The sequence below is a fragment of the Pseudonaja textilis genome, chromosome 3 (assembly GCF_049901715.1).
Source record: "Pseudonaja textilis isolate UNSWEBS1 chromosome 3, rPseTex1.2, whole genome shotgun sequence".
Lineage (NCBI taxonomy): Eukaryota > Metazoa > Chordata > Lepidosauria > Squamata > Elapidae > Pseudonaja > Pseudonaja textilis.
This window is the reverse complement of record NC_141992.1, coordinates 52826224-52850243: the sequence shown is the minus strand read 5'-3', so window position 1 is coordinate 52850243 and position 24020 is coordinate 52826224. Positions and strand designations below refer to the sequence as shown.

The following is a 24020-nucleotide window of genomic DNA, read 5'->3' as shown; positions in this document are numbered from 1 at the left end:
CTTTGTATATAGTAATATCTGCTAGAATACTCTATGATTCTTGGAAAGCAGAAATAATTTCTTCTGTAGAAGATTGGCAAATTAGGTAAAGTATGCATTATTCATAACTTCTGATCAGTTTTGAAGAGTATTTATGGAGATTAGTATCATTAATTTCCATTTCTCTCTCAATCATAGCTCTTATTTTTTGTTAAAAAAACACATCTCTAAGCTATTTACTAGAGCCATTTCTTCAGCAGGCCTCTCTCAACGGCACATTTATTATTTATTTATTAAATTTATTTGCTGCCCATGTCACCATAGAAGACTTTACTCTGTATTCCTACCTGAAAGCAAATACCTGTTATTTTAAGGGCTATATATTTAGTACCATGCACATACTATTTTTACATATGCAATGCTCATCATTCCCACCTACCTATTCTTTGCTGTGATGTATGACATGATGTTCTGATTGAAGAATTTCAATATAAGCGGAATGCAATTGGCAAACACTAGATGTTGAGCCATGTATTCAAACTGGTGAAGAAAAACAGAACAGAGTATGTTAGAGAAGCAAATTCTTCCATCACCTCATCCCACTTCAAGTGATATCGGCTCAAACCGGTGCATACTTACTTGATATACATGATTCAGTTTAAAATGCTTGAGCAGCAGCAGCAGAACAGCAGAAATAGCTTTTACAATAATCTCTTTATGCCTATTCACGTCAACGCCCAGCTTCATGCTCTGTAACACAGTTGTTCTGGAAACCAGACCAGCAGTATTAATTTTTGTGATTGCTATGTTAAATATAATAGTATATATATCATAGGCAGACTTTAAACTTTGGTCCAGCTATTGTTTGTTTCTCGGTGTTGCAAAGCCTTTTGTTTGCAAGAGTTTAAATGAAAATCCAGTCTATGATTCTCTACCAGCCCAATGCATTCAACAACAGACATCTGCTATACATTCCACTCCTTTCCAAACATAGTTGGTCACATTGTAAGACAACCCTAGAACTCTCATTCAAGGAAGGAACACTTGGTGTCTTTAGTTTTAGTTTCAGACATGCTTTCTCTTCAACTCAGCTTTAAATTTTAGTTTTAATTATTTAAACCTCCCTCTTTGAAGCTTTGTAAAATGGAGGGGTGGGGGGAGGTTGGATACTAATATTACTGCATGTTTTATTTCAATATATCTGATTAACGTCATTTTGATCTTACATATAAAATGATACCAAAATTCTAAATCAATATAACTCTAAAACAGAAACTATCACATCGCTATCTGTTTGGGATCTTCTATCTTCATCCATTACATGCACTGCTTGCTTCTTTCTGGCTTAGGACTAAGACTTACGGCATCTCCTCTGGTAAAACATCGGCAAGGATATTGATGGAATCAGTCTTGGCTTTGGAGGTGGGTGCTGCAGCGAGCAGAATCTTCAGCAAGGCAATCTACAAATCATAGTTAAATGTTGTAGCGAAGACTTTCTGAAGCATGGGTAAGAAAGAGGGAACTTCCTAGATATTGATGATGGCAGGATATTAACATAAAGCTTCACAAAATAAAATATATATCAAAGATAAGTTTTATCAAGACAGGATAAACCTGTACAATAGGAATGCTAAAGCAAGCAGCTAATTTCTGCCACAAGAAAATGACGGGAAGATTAAGAAACAGAGAAAGAAACTTCTTAAGAGAGAATATGCACCCAAAAAGACTTCAACTCACCATGTACTGAGGCAGGCTAGGAAGAAGACCCTGGTATAAGATTTCAGCTGGAACTTGCTCAACCTCCTCTTCCCCCTATGAACACAAGCAGATGATTGCAACATGTTTTTCAATTCAAAGTTAACTGGCATATTTTGAACATTTCATTTTATATCCGAATGAAGACAAAGCAACTGTTTACCCTAAACATGTTTTCCAAAGACAGACAACAATTTCAGAGCATCTTAACATACAAACCATTGTATGCAGAATGGAACAGCTATTTTCTGTCATGGTAGATACTCTTATTTGAGAAAGGGGGATAAATGCATTTTAATCATTTCTCTTTCTATCATTTTTCAGACTATCTTGCATGAATGCGAGGAGGAGGTATAAATGATAAACATATTAAAAAATTAAAAGACTAGGTCACACACAGCATCTGCAAATAAAAGAGTCAACGACAAGTCCAATTCTACAAGAGAAATATGTTTTTTTCCCATCACTCTCTCTCTCTCTTTTTTTTTTCAGAAGGATGCCTTTCTTCAACATTAGGCATTCTTCCCAGGACACTTACCCCTGACAAGGGAGAACGCAGATACTCCTCTTCCATTTGAACTTGAATTTCTGCAATAGATGTATATTTGTGCTGTAAAGTAACAAGACACAGAAAATTTACTTCATAAGCCTGAACTGATTGTTCTGTCAAACATTGTCTAAGAAAGTAGCAGCAGCAGCAGCAGCAGCACCAGCAGCAGCAGCAGATGGGATAAAACTGAAAATGAGCCTCTCTGTGAGAGGTTCTCTAAACCTCAAAATGAAAAAGCATGGGCAATCGGAAACTCACCAATTTTAGAGTTTTGATACTCTCATGAATTGGTCTTGGCAATCCCACTACGGTGTTGGTGTCACTGGAGAGAAAAAGGAAATGGAAAAACTCAGCTGGTAAAAATGTAAAAAAAAAAACTGGTTATTTTGTTAAACTTGCAAACAGGAGTATTACAAACAACGGCTTTTACAGAAAGACAGTTCAGTGTAATAGGTAAGAAAAAGTGTAAAATTTGGATAAATTCTGGAACCTAAATAAAATAGAAATTATAAAGATACTATATATGCACATATGTATATGTATTTTAATCTTAATAATATTTAAGTCTTTCTTAAAGAGTTATGAGAATCAGTTTGATGTAGCCGTTAAAAGCTCCAGCTTAGAAACTAGGACACTGTAAGATCTAGTCCCACTTTAGATACAAGATCAGCTGGATGACTGTAGGCCAGCCACACTTTCCCAGCCCTAGAAAGAAGGCAACAGCAAACCATTCCCAAAAAATGTTGCTAAAAAAATTGCATCAACATGTCCATATAGTCATCAGGAGTCAAGACTGCCTCAAAGGCATCTTGCTCCTCAACCCCCATCCCCCGAAGTTACAGGTAGTTCTCAGATTAGAATAGCAATTAGGCCATCACTAATTAACATGGCCATAAAGTATGGTGTCACATAAGCATGTTGCTTAGTGATGGCAGTTCTGCCAAATTCCTTGCCATTATTAAGTAGCACCTCATATGACTGCAAATTCCAATTTCCTGCAGGCTTCCCCATTGACTTTGCTTGTGCGAAGTTGGCAAGGAACATCAGAAATTGCAATCATGTGACCATGGCTCACTGCAACATCATAACTGCAAACCAGGAGACTAGACTGTGGTCATACAACTGGAGAAGCTGTGATAGCCAGAATTCTGAGGATCTTTATAAATGACTCTCATTTAGTGCTGCTGCAAGTCTTAATGGTTACTGAAGGAATGGTTGTACTATAACCTAAGGACATTCTATAGTACACACAAAATAACTTTAAAAAGGTTTTCCAAAGAAGGGTAGTGATGTATTTACACTTTTGAAATGACTTTATGAATTTATTTGAAAGAGGGAGTGGGGAATTTAGTGCTGGGCATATTGTGCAATAATAGTATACACATGTTACAGTAATGGCATCAGCAAGAATAATTAAGACAATAAAACTTCATATTCCGGTATCATAATATATATAAATATTTGTACACACATATACATATAATTCAAATTACCAACAATTAAGTTTAGTTTAATGGCCAACATGCCAATTAAGCTGCTTTAACTCACCTTCCCAAGGTATAGCCAATAAATTTGCTTCGACTAGATTCCAGAAACATCTCAATATCTTTTTCCCTACAGAAAAGAAACCAAATCAACATTCAATCAAACTGAACAGAAATCTACTGTAGGGATTAGCCAGTGCTGGCCTTAGACATATTTCCAACTCTACATCTAAGGGCAATTGCACATAACACATATATCCTTCTTACTATAATTAGCCAATCCTTGAATTCATTGAAAGCAGCAGACATTGCATATATATACTTTCAAGTACTAAAAGTACTTTAAACAGTCTTTGGTGCTGTTGGTTTTCTTGGCTGAAGATGGTAATTGAGAGATCCTATACCAGTCTTTCATAATCCCAAAACAAAGTGCATTCAAAAAGTATTCAGACCCCCTTCACTTTTGTCAATTTTGTTATTCTGCAGCCTAATTTTACAGTTATTGAAATTCTTTTTTTCTCATTAATCCGCACTCAGTATCCCATAACGACAAAGTGGAAACAGAATTTTAGACATGTGTGTAAATTTACTAAATTTATTAAAAAGAAAAACAACTGAAATACCATATATCATAATCACATAACAAAATTGACAAAAATGAAGGGATTCCCAAAACTTTTTGAATGCACTGTATATATACACTTGCTGGTATGTTTTGTTTGCTGTGTAGCTATGCATCTAGATTATGCAAACCAAGTCTCCCTGGAAGTACAATAGGAAATGGATAAAGTATTGCCCAATTCAAGCATTTCCCCAAATCACCAACCTATAAAGATTGTCACTGTAAACACACAGCTTATTCTCATCATCTGAAACTCAAGAAGCTGATCTTTAAACTTAAAGAAGATTTTTCTTCATTTCAACCATCCTGGCTAAGGACTGACCTGACTTTGGGTGCCCAAGGCAAACCTTTTGGACATGTCAGTCGGTCAGTTGGAGGATGCTGCACAGGAGGAGGCATCACTTCATCTCTTTCAAGAGGAAATGTCTCCCCCTCAAGACTATTGTCTTCATCATTCTCCTCCTCATCTTCTCGGGAATCATCGGCTTTGTAAGGATCTCGCTCATTGAATGCATCTAGATTATCCTGTTTAATAAGAGCCTGGAGGAACAAACATTCAAGGAGAGGCTAGTTAGTTCACATTCTGCATCTCAACACTATTTGTTTCTACTGCTAAAGCTTTCTGGTTATTTTTTTAATATATTTTTTCTTAATAATTTTAATTACAACAGTAAAAACTAATATAAAATAAATTAGAGAAAGATAAGAGAATGGAAATAAAAAGTGCATGGAAAAAGAAAAAATGAATACATAAAGAAGTGATTTCCAATCTTGATCACAAATGTAAACAAAGTTAATAACACTTCACTTCCTATAAAGTTAAACAGATTTTTCTTCATCCTGTATTAAATCCCTTATCTATAAGCAAATCCATAAAATATCAAATTTTCAATCCCAGTGTCAGCGAACTTTTTAGATAAAAAAACCCTTATTTAGCTTTTTGCTATTTATTTCAAATTCTTTCAGTTCTTGTAATTATTTTTTCTTTTGTTCAGAGGTGATGATAAACTAGAGTAATATGATGAAAACTTCAAGCCTGTCATTCTGAAGATCTCTAAGAGCTTTAAGAAAGTTAATAGGCAATTTCCAAAAGTAATTAGAAAGTGAGATCTAAGTGTTGTTTAAAAGGTTCTGCTGCAGTTGTGAGAAAGATGACTGATCCTATCATATTTAGGCACTCAAATCTGTGGAAAACTACAATCCTGTGGTTTCATGAGAAGCAGCCATCTGGAGTGGATATGTGGACAATCTCCTGTCAACTCCTTATCCAGAGAATTCCTTGGTCTTTGCTGTCACTGTTGGTTATGCAAAAAGTTGCCATACAGTTCACCATACTTCCCCCAGAAGTTACGAAGTCCTATAGTTCTAAAATTCACCTTGTGTTCCCGACGACCCCGTTTCTGTTGCTGCTCAATCAAATCTGAAGCCGATGCTGGAGGTGACGCAGCTCTCATGTTGCGGATCACTTTTATGCTATCCTCAGGAAGTGGGGGAAGACCCAGCATCTCTCGTTTCTCTGCTTTCATATCCTGAAGCTCTTCAAATCCTCCAAGGGTGCACTAAAAGGATAGCAAACACCCTGAACTTTGGTCCTGTGATTTACCCCTCAGATGCCTGTCAGTTGGTGAACTATCAAGAACTTTGTATTTTTTGTGTAATTCTAAAATACTTTTATGATGTGTAGTTTTGTTCAGTTATGTATTGTAGTAATTCACTTAATAGTAATTTATCATCCCCGGTATTTTGATTTTTCTAGACAATTTTAGAAATAATTGTGTGTACTTAAATACAAAGACATTAAATCCCTGGTCCAGCACTGGGCCACAACTGTAGCTAATATTCAACCTGCTTCACAATCCTTTTTCCAATTAACATTTAAAGACTCTTGTATGGGAAGAACCTCTGACCCAAGGATTAAGATTACAGTGTATGCTTTCTGTCTGTTAATGAGCAGGACTCCTGGAAAGGCTGGCAGCAACTGAAATAATACATTTAAGAATGATGAAGGAATGAGGCTTTCCCTCTGGCCGTAACAGCTCTGCTACAATATGGAAAAGAGTTCTCCAGCAGTCTGTCAAAGGATATATTATTCTGGAAAATGAAAACTATTACATGAGGAAGTTTTTTTTCCACCAGTGTGATAACATTTTACAGCAAACAGCTGAACTGGAAATTGCCCAACAATTAAGGGTACCAGCATGGCAGCAATGGAGAGCTATGATGGAAAGTGGGTTTTCTTTTTCTCAGAGACTGCTAGAACAAGACCCTACAATTTTCTTGACAATATTTTTCAGAAGTGTTTTACCACTGCCCCCTTTCCATAGCTGAATGTGTCTGCTAGTTTTGTGCTCATGGTGGCACTGGAACTCATGGTCTTTCAGTTTCTACCCTGATGCCTTACCCACTACACTAAACTGGATCTCTGAGAAGAAATTTACTTGCCTCCAATTTTAATAAGTTATGGTCTATTAATTTCACCAAGTTGGTTTCTCCTGCAATCCCTCCTATCTCAACTTGAAATTGTTCATAAAGATACACAAAGAAGGAACCCCACTTAGACCAATAGTCAGCTCCATAGGCTCACCTCTACAAAACTTAGCCAAATTTCTCACCAAACAACTACAGCCCTATGCAGAATACATCAACTCACACGTAAGAAACTCATTCCAGTTCATTGAGATCATAAAGAAACAAAACTTACAACCCAGCGACCTACTAGTGAGCTTCGATGTCATATCCCTCTTCACCCAAGTGCCTATAAAAGAAGCCTTGATAGCCATCCAAAACAAATACAACCCCCACAAACACATCCTAGATCTGACCAACCACTGCCTATCCAATACATACTTCACCCTACAACGGACAAAAATACAAACAAATAGAAGGAGCACCCATGGGATCACCCCTCTCACCTGTCATCGCAAACCTCTACATGGAACACTTTGAAACACAAGCGCTAGAAAAATATGATCACAAACCCAAACTCTGGCTCAGATACGTAGATGACACCTTCATAATCTAACAATCAACTTCCCTTCCTAAGATATCTTAGTACACAAAAATTCCAATGGCTCCCTAGGACACACCATCTACCAGAAGAAAACACATACAAACCGCTATCTACACGCACTCTCACACCACCACCCAGCACAGATCAATTCCATAGCCGAGACACTCATCTCCAGAACAAAATGCTTACCCGACGAACAACACCTAAAAACCGAACTACACACTCTCACTAATGTACTAACAGCCAATGGATTTCAAAAAAAGAAGATTACCCACCTAATCCAAAAAGAAACCCCAACCAAAATCCAAGACAGAGAACAAGAGAACGGCAAAGTCCTCCTCCCATATATAAAAGGCACTACAGACAAAATCAGCAAGATCCTCCAAAAACACAACATTAACATTTTTCTGCACAAACAGAAAAATATCCACCATCCTAAGAAACCCTAAAGACAAAATCGAGTTAGAAAACCAAGGAGTATACGAAATCCCTTGCACCACCTGCCCCACCACATACATCGGACAAACTAACAGAAGAATAAGTGCACGCATTCAAGAACACAAGAACTCAATCAAAAAAGAAGAACCAACCTCTTCCCTGGTCCAACACCTCAAAGCCACAGGACATGAGATTGACTTTAAAAATACCAGAACTATAGCCAAACCGAACACTTCAACAACAGAATAATCAGAGAAGCCATAGAGATAGAAAAACGCCCACACAGCATGAATAAACGAGATGATACCTCCCGCCTACCAGCCATTTGGAAACCCGCCCTCATTAACAAACAAGTACCTAACATGAAGAATGACACCAGACCCACACCCACGAGGGCCACACAAGATGCTACCACCACACTTCCACGTAGAAAGCAGACTCACAACCACACAGAAGATGAGACCACAGACCAGAAGCCATACCGCAGCTGCATCACTACCCGCTTCAAACCCCTCTGACCCATACATGAAGCGAACTGACGCCCACCATGAAGATGTGGCATGACCACGAACGCGAAGCCAAACAACAGGATCACAGCTCACCAGCTCAAATCCCCCAGCAACTAAGACTAACCTGAGCACAACCAAGCCCCCACCTGAACAAAACACACCCCCAGTCAATCAGAACACAGCCAACCCCCCTACCAATCAGAGCACAGCCAAACCCCCAACCAATGAGAACACACCTCCAGCCAATCAGAACACAGCCAAGCCCCCACCCAATCAAGTCACACACCCCACTAGCAGTTAAAAGGAAGAAGCAGCTGCAAGCTCACATCACTCTGAGAAGCACAGAGCCGAAGACACAAGCCTGAAGATGATGAATGAGACTTCATCGAAACGTTGCCTAGATACTTCCAATCTTACACGGGAGAAAACCCGAATAACCAAAGATCCACATACAAATACCCGCGAGAACCTCAGAAATATATATATATGTATGTATTTGAAACACAAGCTCTAGAAAAATACGACCACAAACCCAAACTCTGGCTCAGATACGTAGATGACACCTTCATAATCTGGCCACATGGGAAAGAAAAACTGAACAACTTCCTCACACACCTCAACAGCCTACACCCCAAAATACAATTCACCATGGAAACAGAAGCCAACAACCAACTTCCCTTCCTAGATGTCTTGGTATACAAAAGATCCAATGGCTCCCTAGGACACACCATCTACCAGAAGAAAACACACACTAACCGCTATCTACATGCACTCTCACACCACCACCCAGCACAGATCAATTCCGTAGCCAAGACACTCATCTCCAGAACAAAATGCCTAGCCGATGAACAACACCAAAAAACCGAACTACACACTCTCACCAACGTACTTACAGCCAATGGATTCCAAAGAAAGAAGATTACCCACCTAATCCAAAAAGAAACCCCAACCAAAATCCAAGACAGAGAACAAGAAAACGCAAAGCCCTCCTCCCATATATAAAAGGCACTACAGACAAAATCAGCAAGATCCTCCAAAACACAACATCAAAACAGCATTCTGCACAAACAGAAAAATATCCACCATCCTAAGAAACCCCAAAGACAAAATCGAATTAGAAAACCAAGGAGTATACGAAATCCCACTGCCTGCCCTACCATACATTGGACAAACTAACAGAAGAATAAATGCACGCATTGAAGAACATAAGAACTCAATCAAAAAGAAGAAACGACCTCTTCCCTGGTCCAACACCTCAAAGCCACAGGACATGAAATTGATTTTAAAAACACCAGAACTATCGCCAAAACCGAACACTTCAACAGCAGAATAATCAGAGAAGCCATAGAGATAGAAAAACGCCCACACAGCATGAACAAACGAGATGACACTTCCCGCCTTCCAGCCATTTGGAAACCCGCCCTCATGAACAGACGAGTACCTAACATGAAGAAGGACACCAGACCCACACCCATGAGAGCCACACAAGATGCCACCACCACACTTCCATGTAGAAAACAGACTCTCACCCACTCAGAAGATGAGACACACCATGGACCAGAAGCTGCACTACAGCTGCATCACTACCCACTTCAAACCCCTCCGAGCCATACATGAAGCAAACCGACACCCACTATGAAGATGCAACAGGACCACGAACTAGAAGCCAAACAGCAAGATCACAACTCACCAGCTCAAATCCCCCAGCAACTAAGACTAACCGGAGCACAGCCAAGCCCCCACCTGAACAGAACACGCCTCCAACCAATCAGAACACGCTAACCCCCAACCAATCAGAACACAACCAAACCCCTACCAATGAGAACACACCCCACCCAATCAGAACACAGCCAAGCCCCACCCAATCAAGTCCCACCCCACTGGCAGTTAAAAGGAGGAAGCAGCTGCAATCTCACATTACTCTGAAAAGCACAGAGCCGAGACAGAAGCCTGAAGATGATGAATGAGACTTCATCGAAACGTTGCCTAGATACTTCAATCTTACACGGGAGAAAACCCAAATAACCAAAGATCCACATACAAATACCCGCGAGAACCTCAGAAATATATATATATGTATGTATGTATGTATATGTTTTCTTAAGTTGAATACCATACATACCATACAAAGCTGAATACCATACATACATACATACATACATACATACATACATACATACATACATATTAGGATTCTTTATAGAATTCTTTATTGGCCAAGTGTGATTGGACACACAAGGAATTTGTCTTGGTGCATATGCTCTCAGTGTACATAAAAAGAAAAGATACATTCGTCTAGAATCATAAGATACAACACTTAATAATAGTCATAGAGTACAATAAGCAATCAAATCATACTAGGAAACTGTCAATTAATTCTAATAAATGAATGGGTGGTCTCATTTCATATTTACAGCAATGTCATCACTAATTTAATAAAATGTCAATGGCAACTTGAAGTTTGCAGGTTTAGCTTAATGGAACCACTTGCATTTTTTCAAGCAATTGGTAATCAGGTGGAATTTCATTATGTAATGAACATAGGAAAGCAACAATAGCATTATTCTAGCAGTATCTCAACAATTTTGGCAAAAATATGGTTATAATTTTGAGAGTTAATTTAGTGTAGTGTTTAAGGCATCAAGCTAGAAACTGGGAGCTCTAGGGCATGAAATCAGCTGGGCCAGGCACTTTCTCTCAGCTCTAGGAAGGAGGCAATGGCAAACCACTTTTGAAAAAACTTGCCAAGAAAACTACAGGGATCTGCCCAGGCCATCTCCAAGAATCAGACACATTGAACATAAGAAAAAAATTAATATAGTAGAAGGAATAAAATAGGCCCAAAGCATTGCAGTGGAAATGTTTTCAAATTTAATAGATTTATATTATTGTACATTATAGTTCAATGTATTTGTGCAGGGAATATGGCTATAAGCCAGATATACTAACTGCTAAAAATAAGTATCTGCTTATTTTTTTCACTAACATACAGAACAGAGATATTTTTCTCGACACTGTTCAGGATCATGCCTCAGCCATCAATGTTTATTTATTTATTAACACAATTTATATACCAATCCAGTCACATGGGTCTGAGCACTCATAAAGAGGGTGTAAAAATGTGAGAACTTTTAGTGGTTGTAGCTTTCATCTAGGACAGGGGTGTCAAACTCAAGGCCTACAGGCAGGATCTGGCCCATGGGGTGCTTAAATCTGGCTCGCAGGGCTGGCCTAAGAAATAACAAAGATGCAGCAGTACCTCTGCTAGTGAAACAGGGTGCGGGGGGGGCACACATGGTCCCCCTGTGCCCCATTTTGGCTGGCAAATTGCTGGAGCCATCCAGGCTGAAAATGGGGCATTGGAGAGGGGTGCACATGCCCCCCTGTTCCCTGTTTTGGCTGGCGAAGTGCTGCAGGAGGCCTTCCAGGCTGAAAACGGGACACAGGGAGACCGTGCTCAGCCCCCCGTGCCCCATTTTGGCAGGCAGGATGCTGCAGGAGGCATCCGTGCCATCTCCCCCACCCCGGCCAGCCCGTGGAGAACTACAGTGCTGATCCAGCCCTCAAAGAAAACCAGTTTGACATCCTTGATCTAGCACAAGGAACAAACAGACTATTTGGACATCCTCACAATGGCTTGCACATATTGTTGAATTATAATGACATGCTATACTAAAAATAACTTTAGACCTAATAATGTTCCCTAGCTTTAAATTACTATATTGCCATCACTTCAGCATTGTACCAACCACCAATCTAAAGCTATAAACAAACAACCTGATGAAGCATCATATATTTGTAAACAGGAGCCTCTTACCAGGACAGTCTTCCAGAGCAGCAGCAACACTTTCTTCATAGGAAAATGTGGGGCATGGCCACTGCAGAATTTGGTGACCATGCCGAAGAGCATCACAGAAAATGGTTCATTGTTATATAGAGGTGCCCCTGAAAAATAATATGTTGGTAACAAATGTGTCACATGAGACCACTGAATTTTTGTGCTACATATTTGAATATCTATGGAGATACTCAGTCATCTAGGTCATGGTTGTCTCAAAGGTGCCTTTTCCAAAGACAATTGGACTTTTCTTTTCCTTTGAAGAGGTTTTGCTTTTCATCCAAGAGGCTTCCTGGATGAGAAGCGAAATGTCTTCGAGGAAAAACAACATCCAGTTGCCTTTTGAAAAGGCACTTTTGAGTATTTGAACATCATTCTCTACTGTCAATCCAATAAAGCTTCTGGCTAATTTGCCATATTTTTCAGAATAATTTTCTGCTCATTCTGTGTTCTTGTACATAGTTTAATCCAGTTAAATAATAAACTTATATTTGCAATGATGGCATTCATTTAACTCCAATAGTGTAATTAATGTAATCATGCTCCATGCATCAAGATTCATCCTGCTATCCTCATTCTTGATTTATGAGAACATGCAACAGCAGTTATGTTTGGGTAGTGTTTTGCATACAGTAAAGAGTGGGACTTGCATCGTCATCATACTGCTTTTTCCACCTTGTCTGTTCCAGTGAACACAATAATTCTGGGGACTAGAAGGAATCAAGGCCTCATGGAAAACCATGCCTCCTATCTGCTTTCTTCACTCTGTTCTCAAATGTGTGAACTATTGTCTCACAGGAAGCTAGAAGGCAGATGCTAATATCAAAACTTAGAATTTGGTGTTTATATATATTATATCACATGCTGCAACAAATAACATCAATAATGGTCCATGATTCCTCATACATATATTGTAGTTTTTCCCAAGAGTAAATGAAAAACAAATAAGTCCTAGGGTGCCAGAAGTCAAAGCTCAATCATCATTTTAAAGAATATTGTTTAACAAGCAAACCATGGCTTAAGGTGATGTATGAGTTCAGTTAAAATATTCAGTAGAAACTTGGAGATCAACTAGTTGAGAACTTTGTTCAGTGTAGGTATCTATAATTACAACATAATCCAGTGGACCATAGCTGGGTTCACACAGAATACTAGGCTAAAATTTAGCTAGTCTGTAATTCACTACGTTTATGAATATAGACAGTAACTCTTATGTTTAGTTTAGTTTAGTTTAGTTTACTTTATTGTCATTGCACCTCATACAATGAAATTAAATACCATCTTCAGTGTACATTAGGACTATGAAAATAAACACAAACACACATCCTTCACATTATATACATTGAATTGAAAACCCCTGAAATTGCATTCATATTGCACTATACAGTAGAATTCAATAGAGTTACTGCCCTGGGATAGAAACTGTTTTTCAGCCTATTTGTCCTTTTTATTATCCTGTACCATCTGCCAGATGGTAATAGTTCAAAAAAAGTCCCCAGGATGAGACGGATCTTTGAGAATGTTTTGAACTTTCTTAAGGCAGCGGAAGATATAAAGCTCTTCCAAAGAGGGGAGAGGGCAACCAATGATCTTCTGGGCAATGACATTAACCCCTTAGAGTGCTTTCCTATCTGCCACTGTGCAATTGGCAAACCATACACATATGCAATAAGTTAAGATACTCTCTATGGTGCAGCAGTAGAAGGTCACCAGCAGTTTTTCATTCAGTTGTTGTTTTCTGAGAAGTCTCAGGTATATAATCTCTGCTGGGCTCTTTTGACCAGTGCTGCAATGTGAGCACCCCAGATCAGGTCCTTTTTTATGGTAAAACCCAGAAACTTAAAACTGGCCACTTGCTCCACTCAGTCTCCATTGATAAGCAAGGGCTGGATGTCTGATCTGTCCCTTCTATAGTCCACTATAAGCTCCTTGGTCCTATTGATGTTGAGGACCAAGTTATTGTCTCCACATCACAAAAGCAACTGGTTCACCTCACCTCAGTAGGCAGACTCATCCTTCCCGGAGATGAATCCGACCACTCACTCTTATGTGAGTTAAATCAAATTGAATCCAATGACGCTTACTGAAGAACGGAATGTGGACCTGCCCTGAAGTAGTTCAACATTCTATTGACCACATTAGTTTTGCCCATAGAAGATCCTAGCTGAACCCCATTAGGAAATATGCAGAAATATGCAGGTTTTTTTTTCCAGCCTGAGACTTTTAAGAGCCAGTGTTCATTACAATAGATTTGCATACTGGACTACAGCAAAATATATTAATCTAGAAGTGGGATCATGGCAGAAAGTTTCTATGCTACATATGCAAATCCGGAGCTCAGCTCTCCATTAAAAAATTGGGATTAAAAACAAGCCACAATGCTATAATGGTTTGATTCTGGTTCAGTGCATCATATCATCAGCTAGCTATATTTTTTTCAACAAATTGTCGTTAATTTATTAGTTTAGTTTGATATGAGAAATAGAATACAGTGTTTAGCTAAATTTCTTCTTAGATAATTGTTCAAGGTTAAAGCCCAGGTTCTGCTGCATATTAAACATGCTTACCTGTAGTAAATCTCACCTATCTCAATAACAGTGAGAAGACATATGTAAGACTGCCCTGTAAATTGGGCAGTCTTTAAAGGTGTTCCAGATATAGTAGTAGTACTATAATAATAGTAACACAGCCTCAGTATTGAAACTTCAATGATGTCTGAAAGGGGATCAACATTTCCTGAGACTTTCCCCCTGCCAATTAAATTTTGTATATCACTCTCCTGAAATCCCACCAGAAGAAGGATGGAGAGAAGCTTTGAGGTAATAATGAATGTCAATGACTTTTTCTCTGCGCACAGTTCAAATGAGAAGAATGCCTGGGAAGTGCTGAGACAAGCAGGGCAGGCAACAATGATGGTGATTGTGAAGGGCAATGGAAAAAGAGATATATATTGGAAGCAATCATGAGCTGAGATCTTAGGAATAAAGACCTGTCTTAGTAAACAATATGGGGATGCTGACTCTGACTATCTGGCAGCACTGATTAACACAAAATAAAAGTTCTTTCTCATATTAGTATAGCCTTTTCTGACAACAAAATAACCCTATCTTTGTGAGCAAATGCTTTTTAACTAGCTAAATTCCGAATCGTGAGCGAGAACGACATACCTAGCTCAGCCCTGAAGGTCTGTCTCATTGTCTTCCACTCAGGCTTATCTCCTTCACAGTCTTGACGGACAGTCTCCAGAATAAGGTACATAATGTTCAGAAGCACCCTGCAATCAAAGACTGAACAGGTTAGAAGGAGAAAGCCCAGACAACACTGTTGGCTTCATTGAAAACTATCTTACAAAACAATAAGCAAAGTAAATGAGCCATCCCTCATAATGTTCCCATGCATGACACTGAGGCTTTTAAAAAGATGTTACATTTGAAATAACAAATTTTACAATAATAGCTAAACACTTTATTTTTGGTCCATGTCATTATTTTGAGGGTTAATGTTGCTTAGCAACATTTACTTCTTAAAGAAAAATACACTATTTACAGAAAAGATTCTTATGCAAAGCAAGGGCATGTTAGGGTTTTTTTAATAGTCAGCCCTTTTTTAAATAGACAGTGGCTGACAGATGGTTACAATGAATAATATAACAAGGTCTCTGAAGAAGTCACAGCTTGAATTTGACCTAGTATTTTCATCTAAATTGTGGCAAAAAAAAATAATTAACATCGTGTCGAGCTATATAAAGAATGTTGGAGGCTTAAACACAACTATTTCTGTTGGTTTCCCACCAAGAATGCTGGGGAAATACACCACTGAGATTTGGTGGTTTGGGGAGATTTTATGCCTATAAAAATGGGGCTCAGAAGTAGGATTCACTAAGCTGGATGATTTAAAGCTTTGCAGTATCTTCTGGGAGACTAGAATGTTTTAAAGTCATAGTGAATCCACAGTGCAAAAGTATTCACCCTAAGCATGTCCTATTCAGCATCTGATCTTATTTTATTTCTCTTCTTCACTGCCCTAATAACGGCATGCAATACATTATGGCAATTGAAAACCAGATTTTATTAATAAGAATATATCAATCTAACATGGAGCAAAAAAGGTAAAACATTCTTTTAACAAAAAACCCACCACACTCTCATGTTTTTGATAGTGCATACTGATATGCAATTGCTCACCTCAAATCTGTGCTGTCAGCCAGGGAGATAGCAGGTTTCCTCACTGCACTGCTACAGGCAGCACTGTTACTAGAAAAAGAGAAAGAAATGTCTGCTTTCTAGGCCACACCACCTTCTGAAACTAATGTCACATTGGATAGTAGATAAACAATGGCATGGGTACTGTGGGCGTACTGGATTGCAAAGGCATTCAATCTCTTCTAATTCCCTCTCTTATCCAACAGCAGTTATCCAATTTAGTTGTTGATTTGATTACCTAGAAAGGATCTAGTGAGAGAAAACTCATCTGCCTCATAGTATGAAACTACTAGAAAGTCAGGAGCAACTTCTAGTTACCTTTTGAACAATCAGTTAGGAACTATGTTTGATCCAACTAATGCAAAAACAAGGCTCTGAATAACTGCATTCAAATTGTTTACTTTTTCTGTCCTCTCAACTCTCCTCATTCTGTAGTAACTATCAGCTCAGTTCCAGATATGCCTATGACAGAACCCACATCTTTTCCAGAAATTAAGTAAGACTGCATACATCCCCCTGTTCAAAACTATGCAGGCAATCTATGGATTATTATAGCAATTGGGACCAGAATTTCCCTAGCTAAGCAAGTTCCCTTGGGAAGAGGCAGTGAAACTGTGTCCAGGCAAGTAAACTGGCAGAAAAGGCTATGCACCAACTGTTGCTAAGGAATGTACGTGGGTACTATGAAGTGACTGCAGGACGCTGCAACTGTAATTGTGAGTCAGTTGCCTGAATTATGTCAGTTGCCATAATTCAGTGCCTGAATTATGATCATGTGCAATCATGTGGTTGTTAACTTCAAAGACTTCTCATTCAGCAACATCACAACTATGAATCAGTACTAAATAAGTGATTGTAACCTGAGGACTACCTGTATGTTTTTTGTGTCTGTTTTTAGCCTTTATTTCCTCTCAAAAGACATGTACGCATATTTATTTTAACAGAGGTTTTTTAACTTGGTCCAGATTAGTTTCTAGCTGACAAGCTCACCAAAGATATTCTCAAAATGATCCATTCCAGAAAACTTTTCTTTGTTGTGTTAAAAGTAACAGAGAAAAGGAGATGGAAATACCTGTAGTACTACCTACTACATTTTTTAAACTATACTCTGAATATTGTTTCAAATAAGTAATTTTCAATGAAATAATTAGATAAAACTGGATGAACAAATAGCATGTTTCCTTCATAAGCGGCAAAAATATATATCTCGATGAGGCAGATCATAATCAGGATGTCTAAAGAGCCTGTATTCTTTTCAGAAGCCCCGCTGTCACAACATGAAACTCACTCAATTTCCATGTTCAAAAGCTCCACCAAAGCATTAAATGTTCCAACTTCAAGCAGAAGAAAAATGTTGTATCGCATCCAAAACTGAACCTCAGCTTCTGAACTACACTCATCAAATGTGCCTGAAATTAATAAAAATATGATGCATTTCAGGAAAGATTGCCCTTGTTAGATCAGAGCAGAGAAACTACAACATTCAACTAATAAAAGAAATATAAAATAATATTAACAGAGAAGCTATGGTATCAATTTTCCAAAAAGTATATGGAATCACAGCCATTTCAAATCATTTCTAGGACCGACCGAACTGGAAATTTGTTACAGAATTAAGTAATAAAACATGCGGGTTGATAAGTTTTCATTATACTGACTCCCTATGGATAATATACAGATGAGTCTATATTGAAATTAAAGCAAGATAATGCATCTATGTTAATTATTATATAACTAACTAGAAATCAGAGAGTTTTATATATAAAATTGAAGTCTTTTTGTAAAGTTGAGGCACAAAAATAAATTTTCACTACTTTTGGTTTGTGATTGTATTTCTAGAATCCAGTTCTAACATTTGTGAATAAAAATGAAATTGGTCCAGTAATTCAGTTATTAGGCTGAATGGAAATATAAATTCTTTTATATTTAGATATAAATATAAAAGATAATTTTTGCTGATTTTGTTAGCATTTCTTTATCATTAAAAGGAAATATTGGTGGGGGGAAAATTATGTTAAGACATCATAATTAGTAAGTAAGACTAAACAGTTTCTCTGAAAGATACAAGCATACCTTGTGCAACATAGAGAATGGCTCGAGCTACCCTGAGCCTTTTCTCCCGAGCTGTGACCTCAAGGCCATCAAGAAGTCTCATGGCATGAGTATGATGTTGCTTAGTGTCCAGTTCTGTCCACTTTTTATCCAGCACTAGAAATACAAGTTATTTGAAATCACAACATAGCTTCGATCCCTTTCTTCAAAAAAAGTAACTGTTACAGTAATAAAAAATATAATTTTGTGCAATGGCCATTAAAAAGTGATTGTAATCTTATGTGCTTTCAGCTATTTCCTCCAAGATCTCAGCTTATGTAGCATTAATGAAATGTTGTGACATTTTATTTATGAGATTTTCTGACTTTACAAGATTCTGGCCAACTGTAATTAAGAAACTTATATTTTAATTTTGGATAGCTTCAGATTTTATTTTATGGTATTACAAGATCTTATGTCATAGGTCCATGTTGCTCACCCTTGGACTAGACTATTTTTAGCCCTATCAACAAAATTTAGTTGTTTCTATAATATGTAAATATGCCCAGAAGCTAGCAAAGACCTGATCTAATTTTACATTATCCACAAACTAATGAATAAATATGCCACATATTATTGCCACATTTTAACATCAAATCAAAACCAAACAAGAAACTTCTATCCCACCCTAAACATCACAGATCGCAAAAAATCTGGAGTGGTTGATAGTAGTTTCAGAAATGCCAATCCTCTTCTTTCTCTCTCTCACTCACACACACACATCACAATAAGCATTCCATGCTGATACAGCCTTTTATTTATCTAATACAACTCACTGAATTCCCCAAATTTTGGAGCTCATTATGATTTATTTAAAACACAAATGTATTAAGGTTTTGTTAAAATAAAAGGAAAGATTCACAAAAACAAATAAAAATATCTCATTTCAAATAAAGCATATACAGACTAAGCCTACAAGACATTCCAAGCAGGAAAAAGTAATTAGTCTTACCATGCAGCCTAAAATCTTCCTCAAAGCATTTTCTGTTGAGTTGGAATTCCGGACCTTCGGTATAACTGTACAGTTCTGCAAAAAGAGAACAAAAGTCCATTACTTTATAACACTAGACATTTATTTCAAATAGAATGGACTCTTCATTTTATATCAAGTCTTTTAAAAATTTAGTATTGAAAGATAATTTGCCACCTTGAATTGCTATCCAAGTTTAGTTTTACCAAGTTTAATTGGGCTCTGGTAGGGTGCATCATCCCAGACAATTCTGTTCAACACCCTGGCTACAAGAAAGCAGGTAGGAAAAGAAGATGCTAATCCATCACAGGTAACACAAAGCATGATTTGAAAACAGATTTTAAACAATGGCTTCACATGTTGGGTAACAACCAACCTTTAGTAATAGTTTAGATATTCAGATCTAATTCTCAACTATGTACTGTTTATGTGTTATGTCGTAAGACATATTTCCGTTTTATGGAAGTACTATAAAATAAGATTAGATTTAAAGTAGTATGATATAAATTTCTTTTTATGCTAAAATGACAATCTTAATGAAATTATGGGGGAATCCTCCAAACAGCATGATAGATGATGTTGGGGTTAAAGAATAACCAGTTCAGGTGATTTTCTACAAGCAACTCACAGGATAATACAGAATATTGACAAATTGACCACTATTTAGAAAGTTGACTAATATTGAGAAACAGAAACATTTAACAGTGTTACTACTAAGAGACTTTGCTGAAGTCCCTAAAAATAAACCATCAAATAAGCATATCAAGGAAGTGGACTCAATCCATAAAGCAAACATTCTGGAAAGAAGAGATTTAAATTTTGCAAAGAGATTCCTGCCCAGATCCTAGTGGACTCTTTAATAAAGCTGGAGGGGACTGGAGGATTCCTATTTTTTTTCTCAAGTTCCTGTATTTTGTAATTCCTTATTCCTGGTATTAAATAACATTTATTTTTCACATTTCTGAATGACCCATCTCCCTCAGAGGGACTCCTGGTATGGGGGTGAGGAGGAGAATATCCCATAGGGTGGGGACAGAGAAGGCTCTCTTCCTAGATCCCACTGTCAAAATTCATTAACCATTAACCTTCCCTCCTAAACTGGTGGGAGAGCTGATGTAGTGGGATGACTCATTGGTATGAGTCTAGTTTCCTTGATTGTGCTTTGCAGTTAAGGGGACTTGACAGTTTATACAACTTAAATCAACCAGAATTACAGTTGTAGCTGACATAGATATAAGTCAAGGCACTAGACACAGTTTTACTTCTGGTTTTACAACAGCTGTAAAACTAGTCATCATGGTCATTTAGTGAATAACATAATCATTAAGCGAACACTGTGGTCATTATGCAAATCCAACATATTCCGGGTTATTTTGCCAGAACATGGCAAAAATGGGGCAGATCACAGCCATATGGATATGGGATGCTGCAATCTGTCATAAATGCAAGCAGGTTGTCAAGTGCCTGAAGTGTGATTATGTGACCATGGGGGTTGCAGCAATCCTAACTTTGAGGATGGGTTGTAAATAGCTTTTTTAAAATAATCTGTCATAACTGAGTGGCTATTAAGCAACTTGTTGTAAATTGAGGACTACCTGTACAAAAGAAATGCCAAATGAAAACTTGTGAATGCTACTTCACCAAAACTTTATAAAGCAGTCCTCATAAAAATTATGCAAAATTAACTAGTAACATGAAACCAATGCTGGAAATTAATAGGCTACATTGCATTTCAGGTTCAAAGAACTGGACAGTCACATTCCTGTTGCACCTGTCAGTCACTTTGAGTTGTACCATGATTCAGGATGTAATGCTTGGTTTACCCAGTTGCTGACAGCTGCTTACAAGCATGCCTAACTTTGTCCATTTTGAATCTAAGCCTACTGAGCCCTACAGATTACAGGAACTGATTTAACTTTTATTTTATATAGGTCACTGAAAGGAAACTGTGCCAGATAGAAGCAAAGGAACTCAAGCAATTCTTGCTTTACCTGAGAGTTCAGCGATCCACTTGTCGGCATCTGCATATTCAAACTCAAAGTCTGGTGATTCTGAATAGCCCTGGAAGAAGATGACAGCTTAACTAAACTGTTTTCCAAGGCTGTTTTTTTAAAAATTAAAGAAGCTAAACCTTCCCCATATAGCTTCACTGTTACCATGGCAATTCATATATACGAAACTGGTACTTTCACTAGGAGTGAAGCACAGCTCAAACCCCAAAAAACCTTTGGTCTTTATTTTTTACTCTCACCCAGGATGATTTGTTACTTTGGTCAGTCACTTATGCCCCACCTTGGCTTGCCAGAGCAAACACCTTCTGTAGCTCTAGGGTGCCACTCTACCCTCAGAACTAAATCCACTAATTTTAATGGACTATTTCCAGATGAACACCTTCATTCTTCGCCCGCCCTTCCCCCTTGTAAATTATTTGCACCTAGACTGAGGGGGGAGCTATTTTTTCCACTGTATTTCACCCCTTTTATGTTATGCATCTCCAATACATTGTCATTTCAGTACAATGAAATTTATGATATAACTACAAATTCTTGACATTCTGTTATTTAGATAACTAGGAAAAAGCTTTTTTTTTTTAAGGAAGAGCTCTGTACTGTACAGAAGCAGGTCAGACTGACAAACAAAACTCTGGTGCGGTGTTTCCCAAGCTTGGCATTCTGGGAGTTGATGTCCGCTGGTCTTAAAAAGTTGCCCGGCTTGGGGAATCCTGATCTAGGGGCTACCTGGTTAAGCCTTTCGTCTGATCGAAGAAAGGCAACACTTGTGCGGAGGCGGCTGAGGGGTTTTTAAAAGAGAGGCTGAGAACCGATCATCAAAACCCAGGCCCGTAAACAGAACGAAGGACTCCCAAACCGATCCAGCTCGCCCTTCGCGACTCAGAGGCCACCGCCAAATCAAGTCATTGGGGGTTGGGGGCACTCCCTCAAGGCGCCTTGGCATCGCTCCCCAAGAGGCGCGGCCTCCTCCCGGCCCCGCCTAACCTCCGAGTCTTTCCGCTGGTTACGATTAGGCTCCCGGCCTTTCCCTCCCGGCGGCGGCGGGGGCGTCGTCGTGGTGAGTCCAAGTCCTCCGCTCCGTTGTTTGTTATTGACGATGAGCAAGCCCGGACCACCACCGCAGCCCGGCTCCATCACGACGGGCCGGCAGCTCTCGCGTAAATTGAGAGGCGCGGCACGGGAATCGCAGAGGAAACGTCACCATCTTGAGTGTGGCGGTTGAGGTGCGGCTTTGTCAAGGTGCCATCTTGAGCGTGGCTACCGTCAACTAAGGTACTGTAAGGCAGAGGTCTCCAACCTTGGCCACTTTAAGACTTGTGGACTTCAACTCCCAGAATTCTCCAGCAAGCTATGCTGGCTGGAGAATTATGGGAATTGAAGTCCACGAGTCTTAAAGTGGCCAAGGTTGGAGACCTCTGCTGTAAGGCATGCGGGACGAATGCGGAACGGAGTCGTCTTGGTTGCCTCACGCCACCCTCAAACCTCCCCTTCTGGGGTTTCCCAGAGCCTTTTAGGTGAAACTGTTGCTGGTGTCCTGCGTTGCCTTATGAGCTTTATCAACTAAATTTTAGTTCTGCGTATTCTGCCGAAATTAAGTCGAGAGTTACAAGATCTGGGTTGCAAAAATCCGAATGACCGTTGGAAGTTAACCCTTTGCAATCTCGTGGTCGCGTGGATTTTTGCAATCCAAGCGGAATTATTCAGAATTATAGAGCTGGAAGGAACCTTGGAGGTCTTCTAGTCCAATCCCCTGCTCTAGCAGGAGACCTTTACCATTTCAGACAAATTTGCAAGTTTACCTTTAAGGGTATTAGTGTGCAACAGAAATATAATAACGTTGGTCCGTGTAGTCTTTTCTTTTTTTAACCGTTTATGGTGTTGCTTAAAAATACCTTGTTATAATGTCATTTGCCAGGAGAACGAAGCCTATAGCGTATAAATTGGGACGGTTACTACCTGGAGTAAATAAAAACCAGGCTCTTTTTGCTGCTATCTAACGGGTTTGATACAGTAGCTCTATTAAAATATAACATGCCGAACGCAATTGTTTTTATAAGTGGGTATTTATTCAGTGTGAACATGGTATTTGAAATTGGGCTGATACACACCAAGAAAAATATCGTACATCTATATTAGTAGAAAAAGTACTTTATGATTCAATGTAAAAATGTAAGCGTTTAATGGAGCTCAAAATTTTGTGCCTTTTATTTTGCAGCTATGAAGAGTTAATTCATCTGTTAACACCTAATTCACAATTAAATGAAATTTTTATTAACACTAAGCTTTTATAATATTTCTAGGCAGAGGGAGACTTACTGAAAGCCAAACTTTAGGTATACCAGATGATTAAAGTTTCTTTATTCATGTGTGCTTCTTAAAGGCTATATTATCAAATTTCAAGTTCCAAAGAAAGTAACAGTACCATAAAATGTGGCTGTACAGCGACCTGGATTTGAAGGGTGAAATGTGATGTGCAGGCATTTTTGGGAAAAGATACATTGCTTTTCAGTGCTCCCTGACAGCTGCTGCATATGCCTGCCAAATTACATTTTGTTCTTCA

The 24020-nt window shown here is 38.5% G+C and overlaps 1 protein-coding gene across 1 annotated transcript in view; it reads right to left on the bottom strand.

The window, feature by feature from the left end:
• Positions 1-22734, bottom strand: part of STRIP1 (striatin interacting protein 1) — a 32192-nt gene extending 9458 nt beyond the window's left edge. The window contains exons 1-17 of the mRNA XM_026707005.2: positions 22445-22734; positions 21440-21509; positions 19431-19505; positions 18461-18595; positions 17676-17796; positions 16370-16438; positions 15353-15459; positions 12165-12292; positions 5767-5949; positions 4713-4930; positions 3833-3898; positions 2543-2606; positions 2273-2344; positions 1717-1791; positions 1342-1439; positions 619-745; positions 419-519 (exon numbers count right to left, since the gene is read on the bottom strand). Of these exons, the coding sequence (XP_026562790.1) occupies positions 419-519; positions 619-745; positions 1342-1439; positions 1717-1791; positions 2273-2344; positions 2543-2606; positions 3833-3898; positions 4713-4930; positions 5767-5949; positions 12165-12292; positions 15353-15459; positions 16370-16438; positions 17676-17796; positions 18461-18595; positions 19431-19505; positions 21440-21509; positions 22445-22594 (1859 nt within the window). The 5' untranslated portion in view covers positions 22595-22734. The remainder of the gene's footprint in view (positions 1-418; positions 520-618; positions 746-1341; positions 1440-1716; positions 1792-2272; positions 2345-2542; positions 2607-3832; positions 3899-4712; positions 4931-5766; positions 5950-12164; positions 12293-15352; positions 15460-16369; positions 16439-17675; positions 17797-18460; positions 18596-19430; positions 19506-21439; positions 21510-22444) is intronic.
• Between the last annotated feature and the right edge of the window lie 1286 nt (positions 22735-24020).